The following is a 19346-nucleotide window of genomic DNA, read 5'->3' as shown; positions in this document are numbered from 1 at the left end:
CCTTTTTTTTTACGTTCTAAATATTTGAGATCAATACCATTTTAGGATGCATGTCAGATGGTACTGAACACAGCAAGTAAATCAACAATCAGATGTTTTTTTTTTTCAGTCTTTTCTTTTAGAGTGCTACTCAATAGTATCAATGTACAGGGGCCAATGTGATAATGCTCTTTGTGCTGCGTGTAACAACAAGAAAGTGTTTCATTTTGTATTTTTGTAAATCTTAGTATTTATTTTTATAATGGGATAGCTTTTGGTTTAGTAAAAATGCTAATACAAATTTGACTACTGATTTGATGATATTTTTAGGACTTGGTGTGACATTTGAAAATGCCTAAGTATTGTTATTTTTAAAATGGGAAAATCTTTGTCAGTCACAACTTGGCACAGTTTTGAGCTAGAAAATATGTTTTTTAATAATAGGAAAATATTCAGTTTGCTTTCAGGTCTGCTTTTATTATATTAATATTAATCAGTATTAATATTATCCATGGTTTTTTTGTGATTTTTATTTAATGGTGTTATTAATAGGGCCCAATTTATTAATCACTTAATCAGTTCAAACATTAACAACATTGAAATATTTTGATTCAGTATTTTATAAAATAAGTGTAATGCAATCTGCCCACTTGGTCTAGAGACTAGCGTATCTGGAAGGTGGACCAAGGGGCCCGGGTTCGATTCCCGGCCAGGGAGGGGATATTAAAACCCTTATCCCTGGGTTCAGGATTAGGTGTTTGTGATGTCCCTTTCACCTTCACCCTGCGGAAGGCAATGGGAAACCACGGCAGAATCACCCTGACACGACAAGCATAGGGACATCACAATCACCATGCCATTGCCTGTGTTCACGACACTCAGTAATGGGTAAAACGACTCATCATCATCAAGTATACTACAGCTTTTCTGAGAACAATATCCACAATTAGATTCAACTATGTGAATATTTTAAACATTCAACTTGATATTTTCTTCGCATGAAAAAAAAACTAGTGTGCATCAGTTAGGTGATTCTGATACCAAGGTGCTTGCATGAACCACTACATGATTATATAAAATTATATAATAACAATTCCTATTCAACAAGTATAACAGGAATTTTAGTGCATATTCAACGTTGCTAAACTAGCCATAAAATAGAAGAGAACTTCTTTTATTACACACTTTGCCTTATCTGACAGCTTGCCAGATAACTGTCCTAGCTGCAAGCAAATGAAACCATTTTATTAAGAATGTTATGACTGTATTACAGAAGATATTGTCAGGTAATCACAATGATTATGTAGTTTTTTAAAAATCTATCAGTGATGAGTAGAGACCTGCAAAATTCGCGGTTTCGATGGCCTTCAGGATAGACTGCACATACCCCTGTACACTCGGGCAAATAACGCAAGTTCATAGGCTGCCGACTTTTAAGTCGTCGTCGTCAGCTGGTTTGTCTGTGATTCGATCCTTCTTTGGTTGAGGGTTTATAACTGGTTGAGATTCGTCCAGATGAACAGTAAGCCAATAGCAAAATTATTTAATAGGTATGTGTGTTTGAATTCTAGCCTATCACCGAATGAATCCGCGAATTTTGCAGGTCTAGTGATGAGACTGTGGTGGCTGTGTAGCCACAGCGATGCCACGCCACTCACCCATGAACGCAGGCACCATGCCGTAGTGCACGAATGGCACGTAGACCACGAGGCCCGCCACGATGAAGGAGGCTGCGTACAGGTACTCTATCTGCGGCTTGTCGATGATCGGCGCCACAATCAGGTACAAGGAGATCACCAGCACCACCACGGGAATGATGAGCGGCACCTGCAGCAAGCCACTCCCGCGTCCCCTCTGCCCTGCTCGTACCGCTCGCAGAGTGTGGCCTCGGAACTGTCAGCTAGTTGAGTTAATATTGCAAAAGAAATTCAATACTTCTTCCAAAAAATAAAATGGACCTTACAAGGGGAGGACGCGACTTGGGAAATCCACTTCGGGATGAGACTCTGTGTATTAGTAGTACACCCCTTAGGGTGTCCACACCTTAAAATAATAAAGCGCACTGGCCTGCCAAATCCCGAGAAAAAGTATATAAAAATTTAACCACAGTCTATTTAGTAGTTAACTTTCACTCTGGCCAGTGGCGTAGCGGCCAGGGTGGTAACGTACTTGCTTGCCGCTCAGCACTCAGGTTTGGATTCTCGCTGACAGTCACTGTTTTTTTTTTTTTTTTTAATAAATCTACTGTTCTTAAATATTCTTACTGTAAGTATGACTAATTTAATTATATTTATTAATATTTGAAGTGAAGCTTCTTTGGGCGGAATGGGAGTAAAATTTCAAGGCTGAATTTTAATGCAACGTTTTCGTTAAACATATTTGTGAAACAATTTTTGACGCTTAAAGGGTGGAAAATAGGTTGCAGACAGTATAGACAACTCGTCGGGCCTCATTTCCTCGGGCGGGCTCCACGTGGCGGCGTGCGGCTCAGGTTGAACCCCGCCATGCTGCAGGGATAGGCGGGTCACGGCGGTAGGGACCCTCCTGAGCCTGATGCCACACAAACTTGGGCAGAGGGCAACACAACGGGGTTTGAGCTTATTATTGTTGTGCACCATGCCACGGGTCATATTCACAAGAAAATGGTGTGCTTTCAAGTACGTATTATTTTAATTACATATGTAAATCAGTATTGTTAAACAGTGTTATATGAGTAATGTTTTAGCTGTGTAACTAAATATTTTTTGCTGCTATAATGCTTTTCACGCTTTAGTTTGACAGGGTAATTATTTGTCATGAATTATTATTTGATTAACTAAATCACACACCATATTATAATTACGAGCCCATGAGCATGTAAATATGTTAAGTCCCAACTAAGAATATGATAGTTTAAAAAAATTTATACAAATTCCCTGCTTGGAACAGTAATTGTTTTTTATATTTACTTTGTGGCAATATGGTTATAGTTATAATGCAAAGATTTGCTGTGAGGTAGGTCCATGCCATTTAGTTTAAGTGCCTTGGAGCAGTTGACATGTTGCCATTGTTCGTTCATTCGACGGCAGAACATTATCAATGCCTATGAATGCATTGCAGTATGTTTATGTAGCCTATTGGCAGAATCTGTTGCACTATAACTCAATGATAAGGTGATATTTGCGGATCTACAATACAGTTTAGAATAATGATTGATCACATCTGACCTATACTTAATATAAAATTAAATTAAAAACCAATTTTTATAATCAATACTGGCTATGATATAGGCTTTTTTCTTGGAATTGCCTGGCCAGTGAATTTTATAATTTTAAGAGGTGAACACCCTAAAGGTTTACTACTAATACACTGTGTCTCATCCTGAAGTGAATTTCCCATGTCGTGCCCTCCCCTTGTTAGAAAAGAAATCGTAGTTAAAAGTTAACTCAGATTAGTTATTCTTTTTTAATTTTTCTATCTGTTTTGTATTTTACTGAATAAATATGTCTTAATGCAGTATTGTGATTTTTTTTGGACTCCATACCTGGGAGTAGGTACTAAAATTCCTTAACTTGTATTGTTTTGGTTAAAAAATTTGTTAACTTAAACCATTGATGTATCACATCAGAACTTCTACATAAATGAAAATCAATTTTTAAATGCTGGATTTTAAATGAGAAAATTTCGGCATTTAATATAAACCATAACTTGTATCACCCAAGTGCGTCCAGTCCGAGGCATGATTGTGCCGGTAGGGGGGCAGTGTTGAACGAATGCAAGGCAGTAAAACTGTGCTATTTGTGAGCACCTGTGCTTGTGCAGGTATGTGGTCGGCCGCGGCCCAAGTGGCCCCTCGGCCCAGGAGCCCCGCGCATGTTCAGGTGGGGCGGAAATAGACCTGGCGCCCGCCCGCGTGGGAGGGGGGCATTCTTAATCCACGACGGTGTTTTGTGCCGGGGGCGACACTTTCTCGCGGCGTTGGGCCGGTGCCCGCCTGCTCGGCCCGGCCGTGCACTTGAAGTGTCCGCGCCTCGCCTCGCCTCGCCGGCGCCCCACTTGTGCAATACGGTCCCTCCGAGGCCTCGGGACGCGAGTCACCCGTGAAGGGCCCGGTGTCCTCAAACGTTTATAACCCAGGAAATGCTCTATGATTTCAATCTTGCACAAGCTCCTTAAAAATTCCAAGACCATCCCTGACTCTCAGAAATCTTCGCCTGATGGAAATCGTAGATAACTGCCCCTATGTTTTGAAAAGGAATACACACTTGGCCACTGGGATAAGTGCAACATTCGTAACAAAACTGTGCTTCCTGAAAGTATAGAACTAACCCCATTGTATGGAGGTCCAATTTCTCTTTCACCAGCGAAGATGCAGGACTTAAAACGATTGTGTGCATTCCTTCAGAGGCCAGAAAGCAGGGTGTTTTACACACAGCTGGAACAGCGCTCGGTGAAGCCTACCAATGTTTTATCGGGTCATTTTACGAATTTAATTTATACCCTGCTTGTTATTGTGAGTGTCATCATGCATTCTATATTGCGTGATAGACGTTGTATTTCGTCAATATTAATCTGACTTCTAAGTCTTCATTTCTGAGAGGAAATTTTTAGGAAGCAATGTACCGTATCCTGTTCTATGGTTTAATTTATTTTAAAACTCTGAGCTCTCAGTATGATGACAGAAAAATTGTATTTTGTGGAAGATAAATAAATAGTTATAGATTACTGTACTGCTTACTGGCCACTAGAACTCCGTTGCAGCATATGCTGAGCATCCATGATTTTACATCCAGAAATTATAATGACTGAATATTTAACTACAAACAAAGTTCAGTACTTAGATATTACACATTTTTTTGGAGTTACGTGTTTAAAATTGTATTTTGAGATTCCAATTTTGTGATTATTTTAGGAATGTAGGTAAGTGGCAATACAATCAAGTGCCTCTCGCATCTCCACAGTGGTAGACTGACAATGAGTAAGCATGTTGACCGGATGTTAGGTGTGAGAGCTGCGGGGGACCAAGACCTCCGCGAGGAGGGGCACCCACCTTGTAGGGCCGCGGCGCGTGGGGCTTGGTGTATCTCATGACGATGAGCGCCAGCATGGCTCCCCCGTAGAAGATCCAGGCGGTGAAGCTGAAGAAGTCTATCAGCGAGTCGATGCTGCCAGACAGCACCATTGCGCCCGCAATCAGCGACTGGGGCACACGGTGTCGTCCTGTCACTCAGGTGCAACTGCTCTACCCTCTGCACTGTAGCCACACCACTGAAGGGTTTTACACCCAAAACAACCCTTGTTAAAAATAATATCATTTTTCAGTGACCCGAATAAAACTTCACAATATTTCAGTTTTTTTAAAATATTTTTGTAGACCAATGTACCTACCTATCAATGCACTTCTGATGGGTTTCTTAGCTTCGACACTCCACCATAACAAATCGACATCGTTATTTCATTTTTGTTAAAAAGTAAATTACAAGGGTGGTTTTTATGTAAATAACCTCTAATTGAAAATAAAATTGAATTTTTATTTTTTATTTTTCTAGTGTAAAATAGTACTTTTCATTCATCTAAAAGCTCTGGCATGTCTCTGATTAGCTATAGACTTTCTTATGTTTGCTATTTTTATATACATATGTATTTCAAATACTTATAATGCCACAATTTTCAAAACTCAATGATCTTAAAATACAGAGTAATATTTTAGTAAAAAAACCTGTGGGAAATAATATTTTTACCTATGGGTGCATGTAAAACTGACTGTTAGTACTCGCAGGGGCGCAACAACAGGGGGGGGGGGGGAAGGGTATTTTGCCCCCCCTCTGAAACCTTGAAGTGGGGGCAAACGGGGGCAAAGAAAGTGCAGTGTAATCAATTTTTAGATAATAAAACTACTTAAATAGCACCATTTTCCACCTTGAAAAACAAATTTTCTTGGGGGAGAACCCCTGGACCCCCCGCTTCAGTAGGGGGGATCGATGATTCTTTATAAAAAGGTATATTGCCCCCCCTTTGGAAATTTAGTTGTTGCGCCCCTGAGTACTGGTGATGTACTTGTCTCCTTGTGAAGACAGGCTGGTTGCCAAAGTGAGCAGAGCAGCGTGAGAGTGCACGCGTGCGCCGTACTCACGTGGAATATCAGTCCAGGTGCCGGGGTGTAGCGCCGTATGTGCACGTAGGAGAGTATGTCCAGCAGGTGACCCTCGCGACTGGCTGCGTAGCAGAGCCTGCGCCCATAGCACAACACACAACGTTACCGTCACACTCTCAGCCTGTTCCGTTCGTCACTGGTTCAACATGAACACTTCCCTAACTTCCGCCTGATGCGTGGATGCATGCCGGGGATTGGAGCAGCCATCAACGGGGGGGGGGGGGGGGGGGGACGACTTAAATTGCCACATGAGAAATCAACACACCTTTTAATAGATTAAATATGAAAAATTTGTGGCTATACATACACTTCCTGCCCCCCCCCCCCTCCTTCTCTTTGTCAAAGTTTGAGTAGGAAAAAATTTCCCCAGTTGAATATTAAGGTGCCGTAGGATCTGACGAGTTTATAGCATTGACAGGGACAAATTGTGCTGGAACTCTAGGCCGTATGAAACACTTTTAGTTATGTCTCCTACACAGGGTATGTCTAATTTGTGCTTCGCTATGCTAGGGGAGGTGTCATCCCTCACAAATCTCTATAATAAAAAATAGGACATTGCCGGAAGGTGTCTGCACTTATTTGCCTACAACTTTTGGACTAAACACATCATAGGTGTTTTATAAAGCCATGACAAATATAAATTCACGAACATACGTACAAAGTCTAGTGTTTTTTGACAGTCATGCATGCGAAGGCATCACTCTTAATTTGGCAAGCAGGCCGGCCCAGAGGTGGTTCGAGTAACACATACTGCATATGGCCACAGAGCTGGAGTCCAAATGTTTTGAGCCTCATTTCATTATAGCCGTGCAATATTAAATGCTAACTTAAAATATTTTCAGAGGTTTGCACTGTCACAATGTAGTGTATTAATGTAGAGTGTGATGTCTGTAAAGATCTATATCTATGGACGGATGTTGTTATGTTAAGTAATGAAGCAGCATGTATCGTTAGGGTTATAAACGTGTGATTAAAGTGGTTTATATATGAAGAAATATACTTATTTGAGTACATAACACACAAGGATGTGTAAGCTTTGTGTATTAGTAGATCTTGCATCATATCTGTGTTGGAAGGGAACTGTGAGAATGCAGTGAGAATGCCCACGTGACGTGCTGTGCGCAAGGCGCCCTCACCTGCAGGGCCGGTGCAAGGTAAATTGGCGCCCTAGGCGAAAAACCTTAATTGCCCCCCCCCCCCCCCCCTCCCGGCAATACACCACAAAAAAAAAAATTTCGTGCCTCAAAATACATCACGTAAGCCTAAGATTTTGTCCACAATCAAATGTAAGCTGTTTTTTTTTTTTACTTTTTTTTTACTTATAACAAATCATAAACAGGTCACCGTGGACTTTAAATAATTACTTATATCAATATAAACATTCCAAATTGTTACAAAAATCCATTTTCATCTAGTTTCAATAATCGTTAAACATATTATATCAGCTGTTATGTGTCGTGCTGCGCCGCCGCCAGCTACTTGGCGCCCTAGGCGGTTGCCTAGTTCGCCTACATGGACGCGCCGGCCCTGCTCACCTGCCAGCAGCGAACAGCGTGCCGTTGGCCGAGCCGAAGGTGGACACGGTCACCGAGAGCGGCATGAGCCAGGCCATCACCCCCAGCAGGCGGTTGCCGAACGTCTGCGCAGACGAAGCACTCGCTCGTCACACAGCACTGCAGCAACGGGACAAGACAGCCAGACGTGCCACTGCTAGCCTGTGCGGGCGGGCTTTCCCTTCGCCGGGGGCAGAGATTGTATTACGTCCATCTCCCTTCCTTCCCACCAGGGGCGCAACAACAGGGGGGAGCAAGGGTATTTTGCCCCCCCCCCCCCCCCCTCTGAAACTTTGAAGTGGGGGCAAAGAAAGTGCTGTGTAATCAATTTTTAGATAATAAAACTGCTTAAATAGCACCATTTTCAACCTTGAAATACAAATTTTCCCGGGACCCCCCCATTTTAATAGGAGGGATCGATGATTCTTTATAAAAAGGTATATTTCCCCCCCCCCCCCCCTTTGGAAATTTAGTTCACATACAGTATTTTTAGAAATAATATTAAATTGTAATTAAAAAAGCAAAAAAAATAAAAAATTTCTGTGTTAATTTGTTTAATACACAATATTGAACAATTATTTGACACAAGCACTGACTGTGCAAAAGCATGCAGCGTAAACTCACTAGAAACTGAGTAATATGGATCTCCATTGAAACATGATTAATTTATAAGTCTAATAAGTAAAATCTATTTTTTTTTTTAGTTATTTGTTTTTACAATTTTTTTTAGCCTACAAAATTTTTATCGTCACATCCTACACCAGGGGTTGATCCATCTCTGCCTGTGAGGACGTTCACACTTTCAGGAATACATTTGGGTAATTCTTTAATGTGATATATAATGCCCTGTATCCACTCTTGTTGCCAAGCTACCGTTGGCTGATGGCCAAGACCGAAAACTACTGACAAGCAAGATTGGTCTGAGGAAAACAACCCATTTGGGTGTCACAGATATTTAACGAATTGTCATTTTAGGACAATACTACCCGAGTATAAGAATACATTACACTCTTGAATCTGTACTAACATAATAAAGGCTAGTTTTGAAATGCCTAGAAACACTTAAAAATGATTCTCAAAGTAAAATTAATATGATTTTATTTTAAAATTGTACTAACCAATGTAAAAACTGCACAATGGCTTTATATGAATTTAACAATTTAGTAAACGCAACTTGATGTTTGTAAAATTCATTTTGTTAATAATGGATATGATCAAACAATGTGATAAATAAAATATTTTTTTTTATTATCTAGTTATTCAAAGTATGAATTAACTATATTTAGCATCTATAGAATACAGGTAATTTTTGTTGACGTGATAACGTCTTATAAATCGATGAACGCCGGCTGCACGCACGAAAACGCATGACCCATTTTCACGTTCCGCCTGAGCCGAGCGTGCAAGAACCGGCCAACCACCGTGCGAGAAAATGATATATATATAATATCAAAAAGGTTAACGCGGGCTTTTTAAAAGCAGCAATTTTAAAAAATTTGATTTATTTGTCCAATTTCGTCATTTCAAATTAACAATTTATTGACATTGATTTGATTTCAGTTTATTTCTATAACTAATTGTTCGTGATTATATTTAAACAAATTATTTAAATTAAAATTGCAAAAACTGTAAATAATATTTGAAAATTAAAAACTATGCAATTAATTCATCAATCTTTTCTTATCACGTTAAATTATCGTCCGTAAACCGACTTTACAGACAACCCCCTGTTTTTTTTTTTTTTTTGTGATTTCTACGGTTTTGTTTTCTTGGGTGCAGAACTTTAGGGAGTGTGTTGCAGTTTTGTTTTAATTTGTGTCAGGGGCGTAGCCAGGGTGGGGGGGGGGGTTAGGGTTCAACCCTCCCCCCCCTTTAGCACCAAAACCTTAAATAATTTCTTGTTCATCACTCAAACAAATTTCATATTAAAATTAATAAAAATTTTTACCATTACAATATTTAAATTTAAGTACCAAAAACTGCTAAAATAGCACTATTTTACACCTTAAAATCCAAATTTTCCCGGCCACTTTAATACGGGGGCCATGCTTCTTAAAATCAGTGGCGTAGCCAGGATTTGTGTATGGGGGGTGTTAAGAAGCATGCCCCCCCCTCCCCGGGAAAATTAGGATTTTAAGGTGTAAAATAGTGCTATTTTAGCAGTTTTCGGTACTTAAATTTAAATATTGTAATGGTAAATATTTTATTTATTTTATTATAAAATTTGTTTGAGTGATGAATAAGAAATTAATTAAAGATTTGGTGCTAAAGGGGGGGGGGGGGGGTTGAACCCCTAAACCCCCCCCCCTGGCTACGCCCCTGCTTAATACCCCCCATACACAAATCCTGGCTACGCCACTGATTCGTGTAAACTAACTGTATTAGCATAGTTATAGACCGCGAAGAGCGCTGTGCTCAGGAGGGGACTCACCACGGCCACCGCCTCCGACTCCACCATCTCCAGGGGCGACATGACGGCCAGGTACGATATGTTGATGAGCGCGTAGCACAGCGTCACCAGCGGGATGCCGATCGCTATGGAGCGCGGCAGGTTCCTGCGGGAATGAGACGGGAGCGCACGCTCTTAGGCCCCCGGCTGTCGCCGCACGGCGGAGCTTAACTGACATTCGCCTGTGGCCGAGCCGCATTCCATTCAAGATCATTACTTTGTTCCGAGTGACGGGCTGACCACAGCGTCGTCACTCATACATCTATATATTTAATTTTAAGTAATTAAAATGTCCTGCACAAAACCGTGGAGCTATCAGAACAGGAGAGGCGACAAAAAATAGAGTGTTCATTGATCGATAAGTTCCGAAGCTTTTACGTGGATGAATGACCGCAAGTTTGAATGGTTTTGTTCCTTAGTGAAGCTGGTACGGTTGTGTTTCCCCACCCTGTTGTCGACGGCCCACGGACCAATAGCTCCACGCGCGAATTGCGTGCCTTACCGCTGTCTCGGCTCTATACAAACCTGCTGGGCCTGGGTTTTTCGACAGACGCCGCGGCTCCCCCTTCGGAGCGCAATGCGGCCGCGAGCAGAGCAGTCGCGTCACGCGGGTTGCATCATTGCCACCCGTCAGGGGCAACAGGCAACAAGTTTCGAGGTTCTTACAGAGCAAATTGATTTTGCGCGTTCAGAATGACGCAATCACTAAACACAGAGACACGGGAGGTGTTGTTTGCAGCCACACAAAAGCCCTGCTGCACGAGGCTACAATGTCACAACATAAAGATAATAAAAGCAAGCTTTTTTTGTTTTAAGTTAAATGATACGTTAACATGAATCATAAAATTGCTTGTCAAAATACTAGCTGATTTTTTTAAAATTTAAACTCAGTTTTAAAGAGTGTTGCACCTTGGGAGCCACGAATAATAAATTCAAATTGATTCTTTTGAATTGATAACTAATTTAAATTCGTGTCATCCTTCACATCTGTTTCCTGTTGAACGCTGTTGTGAACAAAGCGAAGCTCTGAGCTGCAGTAGCCGGCAGCGACAGAGGCGATAGCCTACGGCACGAAGGAGAGGCTCTTGGCGAAACACCCTTCTCAAGTCCACACTGACCCATGCTGCGTGCGTGCAGAGCTGCAGCGAGGACGCACGGCTGGTCGCGTGTGTGGGAGGGGAGGGGGGCATATCTACCGTTCACTCGCACCGGGTAGGGGAGTGGGGGGGAGTCGGCGGCCACTCACACAGACGGGTTCTTGATCTCCTCCGTGACGTAGTTGAGGTTGTTCCAGCCGTCGTAGGCCCACAGGCCCGTGTAGAAGGCGGTGGCAATGTTGCCCATGGACGACGTGGTGCCCTCGAACACGCCGTGCAGATGCTGCGTGTTGCCTGCAACACCGAGTTGCTGCATCCAACCTTTGAATATATATATACTGGATAGAAGTCGCCAGCCCAGGTTAACATTTCTAATACGGTTTTGAGGTAGTTGGTTAATTCACCGCCGCAATCGCCACCATCTCTAGGGCATCGACTTGTGGTGGTCCCTAGCGGACAAGTGTCGAACTCTTCAAACACCACTTCCCCCTCCTGTTGAACGACCTTGAGCTGCAGTGAATGTTGGATGGTGGGAGCGGGGGAATGACAGCGGGCGACAGTGCTGCGCTCTAACGTGTAAATAACAACCTAAGAGATACAGGGCGTTATGGCAGCGCCCTGCAGCGGTGAAGTTTCCCAAGCTGCTCATCATACGCTCCTGAAAAACGTAGAGTAAATCCTATCCACTCGCGACTTCTATACCGTATATATATATATTCAAAGGTCCAACTGCCGCTTGACAGAGGCACGTCTCTTTGTGTCGTTTAGGGCTAGTTTGCGATTAACAGTTAGAACAACAATCATAAACCGTTACCCTCGTATATGTGCACACAAACATATTTCAAGAACAGGACTATTTCTTACTGTTAAATTCTTAGAAATCCAATTGTAAATTAGTATTTTAACAGTTTCATTTAAAACTAGCCGTGTGCCCGATGGTAAAGTATCTTATCCTTATTTTTGATGACCTAACAAAAATTCTGATAGAACTGACTTATTTACATATAAATAGAAGCCTAAACATCAATTTTCATATTTATAACTTCAAAAATGACAAACTTCTGTAAATACTTTCATCCTCTATTTAACACCTTAGAGGTTGAATTTTCAAAAAGCATTTCTTTAGTTCTCAACTACGGAAATGTTCATGCTTCTAGCTGTGTGTTGCCTGTCAGCCAGACGGTTAGAGTTATATTAGGTTGAGTGGTGCCGGGATGTTGGAATCGTACCCAGGACCCAGGAGATGACAGTGAATGGGTGCTCGTAGTCACGAGTAAGGCGTTTGTGCAGTGATCCCGTCGCCTATGGGGAGACCTAAGATGCACATAATGTTCTGCCATTCCCGATTACACCCGAACAATTCACCTTCGGCCAATCTCGGGATTTGTTTTATTTTTTGCGCAGGAAAAATGGATTCAAATATTAAAAGTGGTCGGTTAGGTTAGCTACATTAAAACACTTTAAAACACTATGGACGGTTAGTTAGGTTAGTATAGCCACATTAAAATAACCAGAGAAATATATAAATGTATATAAATAAACCCGAGGTCGGCCGAAGGTGAATTGTTCGGGTGTAATCGGGCAGGGACAGAACTTGATGTGCATCTTAGGCTTCCCCACAGGCACACCGCTCGCACGTGAAGCTGCCCGAGCAGGCAGGTCGGAGCGACGTAGTTGTGAGGCCGACATAACGATTATCGATGGCGCGGCGACAGTACGCTCGAGTGATATCGAGCGGGAGGGGGTTGGGTCGATGAGGGGGGGGGGGGGAACAGCTCCCCAGTTCACGCCCCGCCTCGCCGGGAGTCGTGTGACGTCACAGGCAGCGCCACCTCCCCATTGGCTGGGCGCGAGGTTTGTGAGGTGTTTGTTTCCCTTGCGTTTACAAGTCTAAACTCGTTTGTGTTCACTTTTCCATGTATATTGACGGCTAGGTTATTACTTGAATTACGATGGTGGGTTGATAAGTTACTTGGTGCTACGGAAAACTATTTTTACCAATTATAAATTTGTAACAAAATTATTATAAAGTAAATATTAATACATGATAAGGATTTATTTTTCATAAGATGGAAAATTCATGACTATGTATTTAAAAAAAATGTGGAAGAAAGCATGAGATCAGAGATGATATATTAACTCTATAAACCATAAAATATGATGATGACTAGAATGTACACCCATAACCCACATATTCAAGGTTTGATAAACTCGATGTATCAGTCGTCCACTTCAGTGAACGAACACACTGAAAGGATTAAGGCTTGGTCTCACTCCGCCATCTTGGTTCATTTCATCGCCCGGTCTTTGCTAGCGTGCGAGGGCTTCAAAGCGAAACCTCTCTTGCGTCGTCTCAAATTTTCTCAACATATATATATAATATTAGTTGTAAAAAGTCACGCAAGTTTATAACCATTGTCGGGACATTTTACCAGTGGGATAAAAATAAAATAAAAGAGATACAATGAAAGAAAAAAAAGTGAGCTAGCCTTTCAGTTCTCACCAGAGATGTGTAACATCCAACCTCGATAACGAGCAAATTCATGTGTTCTCATGTTGCAAATACGTTAATAATACGCAACTGGGACACGAAATTAAACTTAGAATTCTTTAAAATAATGACCAACGTGATAAACGTACGCAAGTTATGTTCTCAACCACATTTCTGGACGCTAATCACACGTAGTTTTCGCACCCGCCGCTGGAATTCGCTGCCGGAGCATCTACGTCGACTAATGAATCATTTAGCAAACATAAAATTTTTAACTACATAATGAAACTGCTCCGATAAAAGCGAAACAGACTTAGAAAAAATATACTAAACCCCGGCTTTGGACGTGATATTCGACAAGGAATTGTATTAAAATACTGTAAACCTTGTTGAAATTCATTTAACAGTTAATGCTATAAAGTTTATATTTGGCTTTGTGAACTTTGGTTCGCTCCATCCGCCACATATGCAGCACCGTGGTTACGCATTACTAAGAACACATGTATTTCGCGAATACATTTCGTGTCAAGGTATTTCCACAAAATACTGTAGCTTTTCTCCTGTGGTTATTGGCTGAGGTCGGTGAGAGGTGTCGTCCCGCTCTTGATGGGGCCAATGAGAATGTGGTCACCGTACTGCTGCACCCTCACAATTTGCCATGCCCATGACTCTTAGAAAAAGGCTACAGTGTTTTGTGAAATACCTTGACAGGAAATGTATTCGCGGAATACAGGTGTCCCTACGGCATTGCGCATTAACGAAATGACTCCCAACTAGAGCTGTAGCAAACCGTATGTATTCGTTACTGAGTAACGGGTGCGGCATCTAGTAACGAGTAACGAAACGTAACACACGAATGCATTTCGTTACTCGCATTTTTCGTATGTTTTACGCATGCGCGCGCTTATTCGTTACAAAGAACGATGTTTGTTTATTAAGAAAAGTATAATTTGAAAATTCGTCGTCCAAGTTTTTTACTGTTTATTAAAGGTGACAAAGTTTTAGATTGGAACAGAAACAACGTAAGAAAGTATTTTTTATAAATTATAAATATGTTTGTTTTTGTTTTTTATTATCGCGTATTTTCACGTTTTTTTTCTTATCTTAAAAGAGATATTATAATAAAGCCGCTCTAATGAGATTTAATTGTTTCTTGGTTAACAAAAGCTGTTAATTATCAAATATTTTTAATTGTTTATATTAGATTTATTATTATTTACGCGTCATACTGTACGCGTACGAAATACGACTCGATTCGTTGCTGTTACATAACATAGCATGTTATGCGTAGGGACCGGAAAAATTCGCGGGTTCAATGACCTCTAGGATGAACTTTATAGTTCTACGTACCCTCGGTCAAATGTCACCCTCTCATTGGCTGCTGTGTTGTGAAGGTGTTCCAACGTAGCGGCCTGTGATTCGATACAGCTACGGTTGAGTGTTTCTCACTGGCCCCGGGTCTTCCAGGTGAGTTGTGGGCCAATAGCAGAGGCAGCACTGAGGTATAACTATTTGTATTTCAGGCTGTCGTGAAATGAATCCGCGAATTTTTCCGGTCTCTAGTTATGCGGTATCAGAAGTAACGAGTAGCGATACGAAAGTAACGAGTACTGATTGTTGTAGTAACGAATACATACGGGTACACTTTTTTTTTTCGTTACTTTTACACCTCTAGTCGCAACCGAGCGCCGTGTGCCCGAGGGCCGAGATGTTCCACTGGAGCGCTGAACTCGGCGCTATCACCTTTGAATATACATACAAGCTATCACGTACCTTGGGCGAGCTTGTAGGCGCCGCCGCAGATGACGATGAGGATGGCGACCAGCTTGGCGGCCGTGAACACATTCTGCACGCCCGTCGCCAGGTTCACGCTGTAGCAGTTGATCAGGAGGATTATCGCTGCAACACAGCGGCGACACAGCTGCGGTCACTAGCCTGGGCGGGCCTCCGCCGGACCACGGGGGCAGGCGCCAGCTGAAGCTGGGTTTACGATTGATTTACTCAAGAATTATAACTTAACATCGAGCACACGATTAAGTCAAAACTAAATTTTCCAGTTTATGATTGACATAGAAGTCGTTAATTCTAACCAATCACAGCACAAAACACATGGTCGGCCATTGTTCGAAACGGAGAAGCAGGTTTGAAATAGGTTATTGACAAATGGGATATCTATTTTTCGAAATGGATGATGATTACAAATGACTAGGGACCTGAAAAATTCGCGGGTTCATTTCGTGTTATGTTAAAATTCAAATAATTATACCTTAGTGCTGCTTCTGCCATTGGTTCACTGTTAATCTGGAGGACTGAGGGCCAATTAGAGACCCTCACTCATAGAAGTGTCGAATCACAGGCCACCCAGTCGAGACGACTCACAAGTCAGCAACCAATGAACAGTTGGCATTTGCCCGAGTGTGTAGAGGATATTGGAGTCTATCCTGGAGGTCATTGAACCCGCGAATTTTTCCTGTCTCTACAAATGACAAATGTACGAATTCTAACCCAAAATACTGCCTCGCTCGGTCCAATAATAAGACATAAACATCCGGTTGCAAGGTTCCGGTTTGTTGTGATTGGTCGCTTCCCTTAAGTCTTAACGAAAAATATAAAATATAACCATTTCTGTTAAGTCTTAAGTCATCATATGGTTCGCACACGACCCGTCAAAATTCACTCACGACAATCATAAACCATTCCACTAGTTTACATAGAGTCATATGGTAAGTACACGACTAAGTATTAAGTCTTAATTCTTAATTTCAATCGTAAACCCACCTTAAGGGATAAGCACGCAGCCAACTGTCTGGTCAGCCGAGTGAGCTAGGGAGGTCGAGGTGGTGGTCTCAGCTACTGGTCATAGCCGGAGCTCTAGCGGCTTTCCCGATCGCTCATACCGTAGGGGCATGCAAATTTCGCGAAAAGATTCCGAGACTAGCCTGAAAGTTAAAAAAAAAACACTGCAGCATCATCGTCTGTGTTTCTTAATTGGGCGAGTTTCTTTCAGGTCAGTGTAGATTTTTACAACACCAATCACCGTGGGTCAGTGCGTGCGGAAGCAAACAAGTCCTGATTGGCCCGGTCAAATAAGGCATTGACTTATCTCGCAGACGGTCGCCAGTCGCGAGGAAGAGACCGCTGGTGCTGGTATACCCTGTTGCAGTCTAACAAGCGTTCAGATTTATTCGCGAAAAATGCCTGCCCCTACTCATACGGCGTATCCGTGTCCATGGGGCCCCGAAGCGGAAAGACTTAGACTAAGAGTGCTGGGTTATCAAATGAAATCTTGGGAGAAACCCCCCCTCCCTCCCCGTGAATGGCACACGCCACGCGTCGTCACAGCGCGATGGACGCCAACCGAACACACATTCCTCATCTGTCACGTCAGCGCAAAAAAAAAAAAAAAAAGTAGCGACATTCGTGCCAGAATCTCGTTCTACAAATATGGTTAGACTGGTTATTTTGCATATACACAAAATGTTGGATGTTCATTTGAAATGAGTTCACGCACGGTGTTTTGTTTTTTTGTTCGAATTAAAGTTAAAACTGGAGTAAAAGTATTTCTCTCAAACATCCCGAAAAAAAAAAAACAACTTATAAACCTTGATGGCAATTTATGTGTAATCGTTTACATTGGCTTGTCACTCGGGTGAATACCGCGTGCTCACAATAAAGCGATGGTTTGCTCCGGACAGATTATCTTTATCCCCCCCCCCCCCTTCATTATTCAGTTCCCCCAAACTTCGTTAAATTTTAACAATTCTAGCTTATTTATCACCAGTTTTAAAACAGCACATTATACGTCTAAATACTACGGTTTATCAAAGACATAGGCTGTTTGTCTTTTTTCTTCTTTTGTATTTCTGATGTGCTTTAAATTTGTAGGATTTGACATGAATTTTTTGAAAATCAAGTCATTACCGTATGTTAAATAACTTATTATTCCCGTACCTAAAAATTTTTTGTCTTAATATTTTCGCATTTGGGATTCTCCCGCCCAGCAACAACTGACGCTCTGGGAAATGCGCGGTTGCCAGGTCACATAGTTCCAGTCAGGGGGCGCAACTGTGCAGGCGGAATATGGCCACTAGTAAATCTGTGCGGTTCAGAAATGCTAAAATCAAGAATTAAGTTTTAAATACATAGAAAACAAAGAAATTCCTTAACTATAATAACTTAAATAAAAAGTAATTTTACAAACACTCTTTGTTCAGAATTTATGGAATGGTGGCGTTTTAAGTATAATGGCAAAATATTATACTTTGCAATAATTTTTGACAATGTTAAATTATCTTTGTTGCAATGAAATAAGCATGGCTGCCATGTACACGTGAGTATTTTCTTTTTGAATTGAATCTAAGGTTATGGTTTTCAACACTCATACTTTGCGGCTATACAGTTTAATTTTCAAAACAAATTTAAAGCATTTTAACATGGTGTTTTGATTGTTTCGTATTGTAACAAAAATATAATTTTAAACATTTATGGTGAATTTTCCCAGCAACCAACGACAACAAAAAAAAATATTTAGGTTGCCAACGTTTACTTTCGAAACGTTACCGACTTTTAGGTTAAGGTGCCTATAAATACCACACAGTCAGCTGATATCCAAAGAAAATAAGCGCGTTAGTTATGGCACCGAGTTGCAACTATTTATCTTCCATGCTTTGTGGTTCCAGAATGAGACAGCCAACATCGGTGCCAGAATCAGCACTGCTGTCCGCAGGGGCGCAACAACAAGGGGGGGAGACAGGGTATTTTGCCCCCCACCCCCCCCCCCCTTCTGAAACCTTGTAGTGGGGGCAAACGGGGGCAAATAAAGTGCTGTGTAATCAATTTTTAGATAATAAAACTGCTTAAATAGCAACATTTTACCTTGAAATACAAATTTTTCCCAGGGGGGAGGACCACCGGATCTCCCCCGCTTCAATAGGGAGGATCGATGATTCTTTATAAAAAGGTATATTGCCCCCCCTCTTTTGGAAATATAGTTGTTGCACCCCTGGCTGTCCGGGAAGCTACGGTCTCTTTGCACATAGTCGTTTGCAGCAGACGCCAACACCCCACCCTTACCCAGGAGCAGTTTTTGCGATGTCTCACAGCACCAATCAGCACGTCATCAAACATATTCTTAATTTCTGTTGGAAGTGACTCTACCTGGTAGCCGGTACTCAGATATGGGATCACCTTTCCTATTTCACATGCTCCCAACGCGATCCTGTAATTTGACTGCATGGTGGTTCAAGCGTCCTTGCGTTCGCTACAGGAGCGCAAAAACTAAATTTCCAAAGGGGTGGGGGCAATATACCTTTTTATAAAGAACCATCGATCCCCCCTATTGAAGTGGGGGGTCCGGGGGTCCTCCCCCGGGAAAATTTGTATTTCAAGGTGGAAAATGGTGCTATTTAAGCAGTTTTATTATCTAAAAATTGATTACACAGCACTTTCTTTGCCCCCTTTGCCCCCACTTCAAGGTTTCAGAGGGGGGGGGGCAAAATACCCTTGCCCCCACCCCCTGTTGTTGCGCCCCTGCGTTCGCAGGAATGGAAAATATGTCAACTAACTTGAAATATAGGCCTACATGACTTTTGAAACCCAGTTTTGAAAGAATCACTCCGGGATGATGCGAACAGATGTGTGTGGG

The 19346-nt window shown here is 41.9% G+C and overlaps 1 protein-coding gene across 6 annotated transcripts in view; it reads right to left on the bottom strand.

Moving 5' to 3' along the window:
• LOC134542491 (b(0,+)-type amino acid transporter 1) overlaps window positions 1–19346 on the bottom strand; it is a 112147-nt gene that overhangs the window by 2673 nt on the left and 90128 nt on the right. For all 6 annotated transcript variants that reach the window (XM_063386829.1, XM_063386828.1, XM_063386827.1 and 3 more), the window contains exons 6-12: window positions 15476–15601; window positions 11361–11505; window positions 10097–10220; window positions 7648–7751; window positions 6092–6188; window positions 5009–5158; window positions 1638–1806 (exon numbers count right to left, since the gene is read on the bottom strand). In XM_063386829.1, coding sequence (XP_063242899.1) covers window positions 1638–1806; window positions 5009–5158; window positions 6092–6188; window positions 7648–7751; window positions 10097–10220; window positions 11361–11505; window positions 15476–15601 — 915 coding nt within the window. The remainder of the gene's footprint in view (window positions 1–1637; window positions 1807–5008; window positions 5159–6091; window positions 6189–7647; window positions 7752–10096; window positions 10221–11360; window positions 11506–15475; window positions 15602–19346) is intronic.

Source organism: Bacillus rossius, assembly GCF_032445375.1.
Source record: "Bacillus rossius redtenbacheri isolate Brsri chromosome 4 unlocalized genomic scaffold, Brsri_v3 Brsri_v3_scf4_2, whole genome shotgun sequence".
NCBI classification, from domain to species: Eukaryota; Metazoa; Arthropoda; class Insecta; order Phasmatodea; family Bacillidae; genus Bacillus; species Bacillus rossius.
Note: the sequence above shows the minus strand (reverse complement) of the source record. Positions and strands in the feature narration are given on the sequence as shown.